At 45.0% G+C, this 12,258-nt stretch overlaps 1 protein-coding gene across 2 annotated transcripts in view; it reads right to left on the reverse strand.

The window, feature by feature from the left end:
- The window catches only part of RPTOR (regulatory associated protein of MTOR complex 1), a 115,158-nt gene extending 103,431 nt beyond the window's left edge, over window positions 1-11,727 (reverse strand). The window contains exons 1-2 of one of the 2 annotated variants that reach the window (XM_031054555.2): window positions 11,046-11,727; window positions 809-911 (exon numbers count right to left, since the gene is read on the reverse strand). In XM_031054555.2, the coding sequence (XP_030910415.1) occupies window positions 809-911; window positions 11,046-11,207 (265 nt within the window). In that variant the 5' untranslated portion in view covers window positions 11,208-11,727. The remainder of the gene's footprint in view (window positions 1-808; window positions 912-11,045) is intronic. The other variant, XM_005140729.3, reaches the window with a different exon arrangement.
- Window positions 11,728-12,258: the final 531 nt, after the last annotated feature.

The raw sequence follows: 12,258 nt of genomic DNA on the forward strand, positions 1-12,258 counted from the left end.
CAAGGTTAGAAAGGAGATATTCTGCAAGTTTTTTAGGAAATTCAGTTTGTGCAATGACTAATTTGCTTCTGCAGCCTAATGTAAGCCCCACATTCAGGATTACAGAGCTCCGCATGTTACTCCCTGAAGACTGAGCATTTTCAATACCTAGATAAACCCCAAATCTCTCAGAAAGCTTTCTCACACCAGGTATTTCCTTCTAAAATTACTTCAGAGAAGTCTCATCCTCATAATGAGACGTGATCTCCAAAACCAAGGCAACTTTCCATTTCTTCACAAAACCCTAGGAATTCACTCCAACACTGCACCAGAGTAACAAGCCCAGGTGCTGGAACTGCTGGCAAGACATCCTTGGGAATAATTCCAGGACTTCTGAATTCATGATCTCAATTAAATTAGGCTCAGAGCAGCCACCTCACCATGCAGTAAAGTCCATGCATTTTACACAAGCTTATTCCTACACTGTATGAGGCAGGGTAATTGCAAACCTTTTCAGATCACAGCTCTCTACAGATGTAACTGCTCAGAGATTTCCTTAGGTATTTATAAATACACAACCGTTAAAAGCAAGCCAAGCACCTCATCACCACCTTGTCTTCTCCAGGCTATCCCATTTCAGAACAAAGCAGGAAAGAGGAGCCAAAGCAGCAGCTACTGCTGGACTCTGAATTAACTCACAGACAGTGATATCAGATGCCCGTTTCCTTTGGTTCACCCCAGTTCTAAGTCCAGGAAACATACCACTTGAACATTCCTGTATGTAACTGACAACAGAGCTAGCTGGAGCTTGGAAGTTCTCAGGACTTACCAATCCAACACTCCAGGCGGGCACAGGGAGTCGTTTTCACCACATCAGGAGGGTCCACACCAACGTTTAGGCACAAAACTAAGGCAACACTGACAGTCTTCATCTGCAAAGACAGACAAGAAACCCCTTACTTAATGTAAAAACAAAATCAATTGTGTTTGTGCTGGATTTTTACCACTGCTGTAACCCATTAAGGGCTTCAGTGAACCTTTGTTACCTGCTCTTCAACACACCCTGCTCCAAGCAGGGGATGACTGGTGTAATTTTTCATTTTCTTAAATAGATCAGTACTGAGACTTCGAGTTCCTATTTTTTATGATTATTTCCAGAGCCCATTCTTCTTTTCCAGAGCATGGAAATGGGTATCAGCAGACTTCTGCTGCTCACCTTAAAATAGTCATTGTCCAACTCAAACACATCATTAAAACATGAGAATGTGCTATTCAGGGTCCCTGATCAATATTATAATAGAGGATGTCCTTTCTAATATTAAAACTAAGAGCATTACAAGGGAAAAACACCCAAGTGAACAACTAAACCATAGTAACACATGCACTCTATTTTTGTTTATTTTCTTAAGCACAGAATCACAGAACAGTTTGGGTTAGCTCCAGCTGCTGCTTCAGTATCAGCCCCTGGAACCCATGGGCAACATATTCCCACCACTCCTGGAGACACACAAGGCACCACAAACCTACAACATCCAACCCAGCAATGCCTCACCTCCAACCAATGACACAGTGCTATGGCCAGTTAAAAACACAGCCTGGAAATTAGTATTTCACATCTTTATGCTCTTTTCTACATTCCCTCATCCCAATACCTAAACCAGAGAAGGAAAACAGAAGTAAGGTAGCTCAAGTTTTTTCCATCACGTGTTCAGCACTCCCTGGCTTGTCGGAAGCAAGGCCACCCACACCTCCATTCCCTCAGGGTGCTCACTGCAATTCCAAGCAGCAGGCAAAACAAGAAAAAACACCCAAACTTCACACTTAGAGTATGAGCCAGAGCCACACATGTGTGCAATTATACAGAAACTGAAGCAGACAGATGCTATTCACACCAAGAAGGGAGGACAGGACCAGTGTGTGCTCACTCCCATGTCTATGATGGGGAACCCAGAGAAAATTAGCATGAAATCTGATTATGTTCTTACTAGCAAAACCCTGCAATTATGTGGGAGTTACTCATCCCCGAGCTGGCAAGGAGTAAGCAAGACTTCCTAGAATGCATGAAAAGGATGAATAGTTCTGTATTATTTTCAGCTCATCCCCAATGAAATCTGTATGTTATAAAAGAGGTTTTCCCAAGGATCCAAGGTGACTGGGAAGCTCCATCCCATAGCCACCAACACTCCCTGTCCTGGGCTCTGTGAGCAGCACAGCTCCTGCACCATGGGCTGCTGCAATGAATGGCAATGCATGAAAACAGTTCCCCCTAGTCTTACACCTGAAGGAACAGGCTTCCTACCAGAACAGCAGAAATCTGGCACCCAAAACTTCAGTGCCTTATTCTTCCTCAGCAAGAGCACCTGGCTTCCTTCCTGCTCCCTTGTTTCATGCACTCAGCAGCATAGGAAGATGGAAAAAAAGGGGGGGGGGGGGAAGGAAAAGAAAAAATTAAAAACGGGAAAAAAGAAAAATATAAAAGGAAATAAAAGAAAAAAAAAAAAGAAAAAAGCTCCCCCAGCCTCTGAAACCCAAAGTGCTGCAGGGGGTTAGAGAGCCCCAACACTGGCAAACACACACTGAAAACCCAGACGGAAACTAAGAAAACTGCAGGACAAAATCTCTTCTTAGAAGTGGAAACACACAAATGATTACTTCACTAGAAAGGCTCCCGCTAAAGTCTTTTCCTTCTCATTTATTTATTGGTTCCCATTTGTGGTCTAACACTGACTTATTCTCAGTGTTTTACTAGCAAGGTCTGGCTGTGACTTACGCTGATCTTGATTTTCTATTCCTAAGCTCAGTGTTTTAACTCTCCTTGAGCACAGACAGCAATCAAGTAATGAAATGCAACAGGCTAATCAGTCCTAAGGACAAATGGGGTTATTTCCCTGCTCCTACCTCCCCACAACAGAGGTCAGGTATTCCGCACAACTATTTGCTGTGCTACTACAGAACACATCTTCAGTTGGAGTTACAGCACTTCCACACTCCCCAAACTCCTACTTAACAGCCACTGATGATGCTGAATCATTACAGACCAAAAACCTGAGCCCAAGGAACCAAATAATGCTCTTCCCATTCCTGAACAACTTTTGGAACACGCCACCAGAAACTCTGTAGCATATTTAAAGCTTCTTAATACAAGAACTACGGGGACATTCTCATCCATCATTAAGACAGTGGAAATTTTCTTCTCTACATTTCAAGAACACATCCATTGGAATGCATGTCACTGGGTTGTTGTTAAAACTGAAAAATGAAGCAGAGAATATTTGTCAAGCTTCCAGGAAAGCCAATATCCAAAATGCTTTCTCAGCAAAGCCTCAAGATCAAATCCATAGAAGCTCTAACTGTGGGATCCTCTGGATAGAGTGTGATTTGACTGCTTAATAAAAGACAAATTGGACACAATTCACAACTTTATGTTGCATCCAATTGAAAACTGTTTAACAACTGTGGTTCAGAACCTGAATACTTAAACTGCAAAAGCTCTTTCTGAGAAGTAAGAGTACTGAATTCAACTCCCAAATCAGGAATGGGAGTAAGTGAGCAGAGGTACCTTGGTGTCTGTTAAGGAGAGAAGATGCTTACTAAAGCATTGATATTAAAATTCACACATTATACTAAAGATCAGAGAACTTGTGGAGTATTTTTAATTTGCCTTTGATTTCACTTCGAGACAAAAGAGATTTGCAGATGAGGGAGCAACCTCAGACCAAACCCAGTGCGACTGCTGGGGGTTCTTACTGTTGCTAACCTGCTCTCACTAGTTAGTAAGGACAGGTTAGCAACTAAGGAATTACATTACTGTTTCATCTTCTAGCTCAAGTAATACCAACAAGAAGTCAGTCAATCAATTTCTGAGGAATTTTGTGGGAAGACCCTCACATAACATTCCCAAATGGACACTTTAAAACCCATAAATATTTCATTTCCACACTGCAATTTTCAAGCTGAAAGCTTTCTGTCCAACCATTTCACAGCTGAACACTCAACCCTGATCAACCTGCCTGGGTTTATGCCAGGAAGTTAAAAGTGCTTCTGTGAGTTAAATCAAACAAGCACTAAACATAAAATATGAGCTGATACATCACTGTACAGAGCTGAGGGTGAACTTAGCAGCATTAAATACAAACACCGGGACAGATTTCCAGACTGAGAAATCCTCACACCCATCTTCTTTGGAAATCCTCCCTGGCCACACAGCTCAACCCTCCTGCTCCTTCAGGGAATTCATCCCCTTCCTGAAGGCTTTTTTTGGCTCTTTTTCTTTATGTACATTTACACAGATTGAATACAAGCCTCCCAAGCAAAAGGCAACACAAGGTAGGTGCTCCTTGGGTGACTACAAGATGCTGACTGCTCTGGAGACATGCCATTAATACTCCAACAAGGAGTTCTCTGAACCCTGAGCAGCAGCAATGCTTAGCAACATAAAACATTGTTCTCCCTTTGCTTTCAGTTGCATTCATTCTGCAGCACCACAAAAATCAGGCTTTTTCCTTCCCAAGCCTCATGGAAGCTTTCTCACAAGCCAGTGACACCTTGCAGTGATCTGCATGCTGGAGGGGGGCTCTTGGGGGTGATGGGATTCATGGCATATCAGCCACAGGAGGAAACGGGCACTCTGAACTCTGGCAACTTCCCATTTCAGGCAGAGAAAACCTTGACCTTCCTGGTCCAGTGGATCACACACCTCCAAAGAAAGGTTTCTGAAGGGAGTAACTCGGAAGGTATCCCACAGGAACATGATCTATCTCTACCTGCCACCAGGCAGAGGAACACAGACCCTGCCTGAAGAAACAGGTGTTTGATGTCTTGCCCTCCCAGCAGCCTTGTACATCATCAAGCCCTAACTTGGTGCCCTCCCTTCACTCTTTCCACACCACACTTCCTGTTAACGAATCTTCCCTTTAGCAGGCCAAACAACAGAAGAAATGTGCCCATCCTCTTCTGCTCACCTGCAATGTTTGCAGCATAAAACAACCAAAAAGGCAGACCTTCCAGTTTCAAGGAAGGGGGTACTTTAATACAAAGTTTGAGAGAAATGAATTGTTATGGAAAAAAAAACAAAACAAAACAAAAACCAACTCGGTGTGCTTCTCCCCAATGATAAAAATAGCAGCATGCAAAGAAACACTTCCAGTTAACATTAATAATTCAACACCTCTGCAGGTAGTCTCCAGCCATCTGTAGCCCAAAAGGTCAATTCCTGCTGTGACTGTGGTGACAGCATACACTAGATTCCTAGATCAACTCCTCCTCACTGTTTGTTTTCCTTTTCTAACCTCTCTATTCCACACTAATCCTATGAATTTTATTCAGAGGTTTATTATGTCCAACATGTTCGTTTACCCAGTGAAGGCAGCTGCTACACAAAGTTTAGGAGCAGTCAGTAATGCTCACACAGCTCCCCACAGAGTAGACTCTTAACTGCTGGCTTCACTGTTTACTTTACAAGCACTTCTGACACCTCTAGATGAATTACTGTTGTCAGTCAAGACCCAAGATGTATGTATACACCCTCTATTTACTTGCTCTGAGAACAGGGTGCATCTTCTCTGCCTGATGTGACCTCAGCTTCTGAAGGTCCCTTTGAAATCAAAGGTAATCAGGCACAACAGCACCGGTCTTCAGATTAAAAAATAAAAAGTCAGGTAGGCTGATTTGCCCTATCATAGCAAAGCACCAAAATACTGCCTTTAAACTGCTGTTTAATGCATAGAACCAAAATGGTGGTCAAGTGCCCGCCAATCTTTTCTTAAAAATAGGAAGCAAATATTTCATTCTATGATCTTTGTTTTCTTTATACAACACACAAAAAGAATCAATGAGCCATTTTCTAGCTGTTATTCCTCATTTGTTCTGTAACAACGGCTTTCTTTCTCACCTCAGCACAACACTGTATCGCTTTGCATTCTGTACAGGCTTCTTTCCATCATTCCACCACATTCCTGCTCTGTCTAGCATTACCTTTCCAAAGGTATTAATGGAATCATAGAATCAGTTAGATTGGAAAAGACCTGTAAGCTTATAGGAGCAACAAGGAGAAAATGGTAAGGAGAAGATCAAGTCTGTTATTTCAACAGAAGCATGAGGAACACAAAGATGAAGATGTCTGGTTGTGCTGATAGCCACACTGTACAGAACACTGTCACCTACTGCAGAGCAAAGCTATGATGTGGAATAAAGAATGCCATTAACATAAACCTGTGTTAAGTATTTCATTGCGTCATTTCTTGAGAGAGGCACCTACACTACAGTCTTTACAGAAGAATAGGAGAGCAAGACAAACATCTTGGATTTATCAAATTTACTTAGAAATGCCAGTTAAAGCTATGACACACAGAGCGATCAATAGGCTCCCTCAGTTACCCAGGACCATCTACGCTAACAGTCACCTCTGGAAACGTTCAAGGGCAGCAGCTCAGCACAGCAGCACGCCAATTAAATTAGCATCTCAGAGAGAAACATAAGAAAAGCCCCAAACTTCCCAGAAAGCCTACATAACCCATGGATGGAACTGAAACTCTGCCAGCCTTGAAGAAAATATGAGGGAAGAGGGAAGAAATGTAAGAGAGAAACATTAACAAAGCATGTCTAAAACATTCACTGAAGGTTATCTTCAGCCTCTCAGCCACTGAAACACGCACCATGCCAGAGTGAGGGAGTGGTAGCTGGCAGCAGAGCAGATGTTTCACAGTGTGCACCACGAGAGCTTCGTGCGAAGCAGCTGCTACCATCTAGCCATCCACCACTGCACGAGGTTTCACCACTGCTTATTAACATCTACCACATTTGAGAATTAAAGGTAAAGCCTCACAAAGAGATATGGGTTTAAATTAAAGTCTACAATTTCCAACACCAGCCCAGCACTCAGGTCTGTCTTTCAAGGTGTATGGGGGTTTTTCACTGCCTATTCACAGTGCCTTGCAAATTCCTACAAGCGTGCTGGGGGCAGGAGGATAACCAGCCCTACAACACACATATATGTTGATTTTAAGTAGCAATAATTGCCTAACTCCTCTCCAAACACCATATGCTTGGCGACACCAGTCGCGAAGACAGAAAAAAGTGAAGCACATTATATATGTGCTCTCTTGTTGCATTTTTTAATGGGGAAACACAGATACAGCTCTTTTCCGTCATTCCCTTTGTTAACAGTGCTCATTTTACATCCCCTGCATGTCCAGTGAAGTGAGAAAATGCACAGGATGGGAAAGAGATTGACCCAGTTGAAGGTTTTGGTGTTTCCTGCTGGTGTATGGAGGTGAGACCTTTTTCTTTCAAAAGATGTGACTAGCTGTACTCTGCAGAGCTGTTAATTAAAGTCCCCTCTCTGCTCAGACATCAAAACGTGTAGATAGTGGTAGATACAGCACAAGTGTACCAACTCTATCCAATCAATACACAAGCACCTTCATTCAAAACGATCTTTGTTCTAGGGTAGAGAAGATCTAAATCTGTAACTTAGATGACAGTGCCCATTACTTACAGCAGCAGGCACTATCTGGGGAGAAGCTGGGCTTTTGTTTGGCTTTACACATCTGTAAGCCAGTGGCGCCCTGTGCTACTGCTCAATTCACAGACCTCACTGGGCAGCAACTGCCACTTTTAGGAACACTTGAACTAAAATGGATTTCAACCACTGACCTACAAGATAGGAAGAGTCATACCATTGCCAGCTCTCAGAAGCACGCTCCAGCATCAAAGCCAAGTGCTCCATGCCAGTCCTCCTATGAGTTCATCTTCATACCAGGGGAAGAACGGAAGCTACATTTGTACCATCTGCGTTAGATCCCAGGCTACTCACTGAGTTACGAGTTCCCTGAATTGTTGCTAGCCCATGATCATGCATAAGCAAACACAAAGCAAATACGAGAAATTGAGTAAGTCAAAGTAAAGAGAAGGCTGCTGCCAAAACACAAACTCCCACCCTCTCCCCCCACAAGGCTGCTGCTGCTTCATTTCAGCTCACAAGGAACACACTGAGCTACACTCAGCCAAGGGACGAGCCTTCAGTGCTCAAAGTGCGAGCGGCAGCCAGGCCACAGCACCTGGAAAACCTCCTTAGATTGACACAACCCTTTCAAGCTGCAATGATGTGTGCAGACTTCCAGTGCTGCTATCCTTCATTAACCTCCTCTGACACATGAAGCATTCACCATGTAGGCAGGTGAATTCTGCTTGTCTGAGTTAAGCCTATTTGCATGTGGTTCTGCTTTAATCTACATTTCCATAGAAACCTCATTGTGTATTCCTCTGCTCATAAAACCAGGATTTAATTCTCACCCAACAAGTTGGGAGGCAGCACGAAAAAAAATGCTAAAGTAAAACTGTTACAACCAGCTTTGTAGCTCTCTGCTCATTTTAGAAATCAATATAAGTACAACAAATCTTAATTTAAATATGCTGAATTTGGTGGGAACTTGTCAGTAAAACCTGGTGGTTTTGAAACGCTTTTATTTAAATCAAGTTTCCTGATTCAGTTGTTACTGAGGCTGTGAGATTTAATTCAATACACAAAGCATAATTCCAAGCCTCTTGTGATAAAAATACCCTTTAAATAAATAATAGATCAAAGCAGTGTCACTTTGGTGGCACATGTAGTCTATGAAAGCAGAAGACGAAGGATTAAATGTTTTCAGAGCAGTCCTTCTGGAGGAAGGGGGAAATCAATGTTCAGTTATTTTACCTAGATTTAACACTCATTATTTTTCTTATTTGATTCTTCCCTCTTATTGGAATTGTGCCTTCTAAAGAACCTTCAAGTTCCTACAAACTCGGGGATTTTATAGCAATGAAGCAAGATGAAAAAAAACCCCAGTAACTCCATACCCAAATCTTAGTGAATCATTTCCCATTAACTACAGCAAAGGGAGAATCACTCCCAAGGACTGCTTAAGACAATGAAGAAGAGCCAAATCTGCCACTGCCTGTGATTTTTCATGATTCATAGAGAAAACAATGCCACAGATTTTCCTGCAGCTAAGGCAAAGAGAGACTTGTTTTGGTTAACCTTTGAGAATTCCTTGATTTAGACAGGCAGGGTCATTTAGATACAGGTAACAGCTCCCATCCTGAGCTTTGACAAGTTAATGTATCAGATTCAAAATAACAGAATGCTTTCCACACTCTCAAGTGACACCCAGAGGTACATCCCCTCCAACCCTCAGGAAAATCTCTTTCAGTGACATCTTGAGAAGAGCATGCTGAAGTCACTCAGATGTGGCTTGTGAGAAAGGAAGGTGAGAGCCAAGGAAAAGAAGCTACAGGGAATTAAAAGATGCAGCAAAGCCACAGTCAGACTGACACTGGAGGGAAGTGACCATGTGTTGCTTTTAATATGATGAGCAAAAGTTAATAAACACAACAGCAAGTTTGTCCCAACAAGACCTGATAAAGCTGTCTAGGTACAAATGATGTATGAGCAGCATCCTCGATCCTGATACAAAGAAAAGTTAGTTGATTCAGGCTAATACTGAAAACAGAAGGACCAAACAGAAAATTACAGGTTTGCTTCTATTTTCTTCATTTACAAAAAATCAGACTCTGTATCTTGGAGAATTATCCAGGGCCCAATTCCACTAAGCTCTTTCTCAGTGAGTAGCACACTACTACATGAAGAGCACACCTTTCTCAGCACAGAGGACTCTTAGAAGAGACTGCAACTCCATTCTAACCACTGCTCTCTTCATTGAAACTACTCTGGCTGCAACATGCATGGGAAAATATTTAACAACAAGTACACAGAAGACAGCCAATTACACTTTACTCACACTTAGGCTGTATAACCTATTGATTATCTTGATTAAGTCAATGTCATTCCCAATTTAGAAAAAGACAACTCTGCAGACCAGGAAGCATCACAGGAAGGCAGAGGGATCACTAAAATAGACAAGCAAGCTCATCACACCTCCACAGTCTAGTTGAGAAAAACCTCTTCCTTGCCAAAACCCTTCAAAGAGGATGTGCCACAAGACTTCGTGTTCTTTGCCTCATTTAAATTACATCCAAAACCCCTCAATTCAATCCATTAAAGATCTGCCAAGTTAGATGATTCTACTCAGGCAAGTGATTCTAGTTCAGCCAGAGCCTTCCCCAGAACTTCACAACCATTCAGTGCCCTGCTAGGAACACTCCAACTCACATATGGCATCCTCACGCCTGGTCATCACAACTCTGGGTAGGATCACAGGTTTCAGCTGCAGTTCCCAAGTTATTCCATAGTGTTACAAGAGAGATCATAAACATAACAGAAAATTGGTCATCAAAAGAATTCCTGCATACTCATAAACACAAAGTTATGGGCAGAGCAGCTTTGAGACCTGAAGAATCCCATAAGCCAGAGCAGATGCCAAAACCAGAATGAGTGGCGCTCATTATCCATGACATTTCTTGGGTGATTTGTTTGGTTGCTTTTAACTTAGATATCCAAGTTGGAGGCAAGTTCAAGACCCCAGGCAGGGATCCTTCTTTGCCACACTTGGTTTTATCAGTTTAACATGCAACTTACATTCAAACACAAGGGAAGCACCTTGCTTTAGTACAGTAAGTGCTTCATCTTGTAACTCCTTCCTGTCATCAAAATCTCAGTTTCCCACACACAAAAGCTGCCTTAATTTCATACTCCACATAACATGCTGGTGGCAAGCTTCAAAACCACAACACTTCCGTGCATCTTCACCACTGCAGACACTTGTAATGACTACGCTTACTGCGCTTTGTGCTTGCACCATTAACCTGCTGATCCAGAAAACACTTTAAAACCTCATTATTTTTACTGCCTTTCCTGAAAAACACCAAGTGTCCAAATTTCATTTAAAGATCTTAAATGAGGGAACTACTCAAAGAGTGTATTTCTATGAGCTTCAAATTAGTACTTTCGCCCCATCTCCATGTTTGCTTTCCCCAGTGCCATACGAAAAGCACACAAACTACTGAATCAAACATCCAGCATTTCATGTAAAAACAGGCTGCTGCCTGAGGTAGAGCACCAAATCCTCCCTTTCCATCACCTAGCCCCCCACTCCTCCTTCAAAATCCATCCTGCCCTTGAGCATTACCCGGTCCTTCATCCTCCAGCTCTGAGCCAAAGACTTAGAGCCTTCGATCTTCTCGCAGTGCCTCTTCTTCATAAAGGCCAGAGGCAAGTTCCAGTCAGTCAGGTCGGACTCATCCTCCTCCCCAAGCCCCAGAAGAGGCGACTGCAGCATCTCAGACTCCATCAGAGAGGAAGTACCAAGCAACAAGTGCGCAGCAACCTCCAGCGGGGGCCGAGGGATCCCTCCGGGAGGCGGGGGCGCGGGGTGGCGGGGGGGAGGACGGGGCAAGGGCAGCAGGAGGCTCCTCTCCCAGGTGTGTAGGTAAGGACGAGCCCGGGGGAAGCAGCACGTTCCACTCAGCGACTCTTCTCCTCCTCCGCCGCCCGCAGACAGCAGCCCCGGCTGGGTTCGGAGGAAGGCGGCGCCGCCCGGCCCCGCGGAGGGCCGAGGTGCCGGCGGGCACGGAGCCCCGGGCCTCCACTCGCGCCTCTAGCCCCGTGGGCCCTGCACCCTCTGCAGCGGCAGCCGCGCCCGGCCCATCGCGGCTCCCAGCTCCTCGCACACCAGCGGGCCGAGAGCGGGTCGGCGAGCTGCGGAACGGAAGCGAGCGGGAGCGGGTGGGAGGCTGCGGGATAAAGGGGAGACTCGTCCCGCAGCGCCGAAGAGCCCGACTCCTCTCACCACCACACCAAGGAGGCGGCCATCTTCCCCCGGCCCATAATGCAGCGCGCTACGGGCCGCCGCGTGGGACAAACCGGGCCGCCCCGGCTCAGCCGCGGTTACCATGGTTATAGCGCAGCCTGCCCTGCGCCCGGTGCCGGCCGGAGCGTTCCCGGAGCCCTGCTGAGAGCAGCGGGGCTCAAAGCTGCCGCGGGCCTCCGGGGATCGCCCGGGGAAAGGACCCCGGTGTGCCCGGCCCTTCTCCGCCGTGCGCGGCACCAAGATGTCGGCGGTGCTCGGTGCCAGCCCGTCCCGGCGGGCTGGGGGCTGAGTCCTCACCGCTGCACACAGGGGCCAAAGGGCAGGAGCCGTCCGTGCCGCCTGCGCCCCGTGTCAGCGGCCCCACCGAGCTGCATGGCCCCGCGGAAGCCAGAGGATGCCATGTGCTTGTTCCCTCCTGCAACGCTGCAGGGACAAGATCATTGTTTAACTGTGAGGTGCCGAGAGCTAAATACACCAACAAGATCCACATGACAGGTTGCCATCACTTCATAGGATGCCATATTGGGACTTC

The sequence above is a fragment of the Melopsittacus undulatus genome, chromosome 11 (genome assembly GCF_012275295.1).
Source record: "Melopsittacus undulatus isolate bMelUnd1 chromosome 11, bMelUnd1.mat.Z, whole genome shotgun sequence".
NCBI classification, from domain to species: Eukaryota; Metazoa; Chordata; class Aves; order Psittaciformes; family Psittaculidae; genus Melopsittacus; species Melopsittacus undulatus.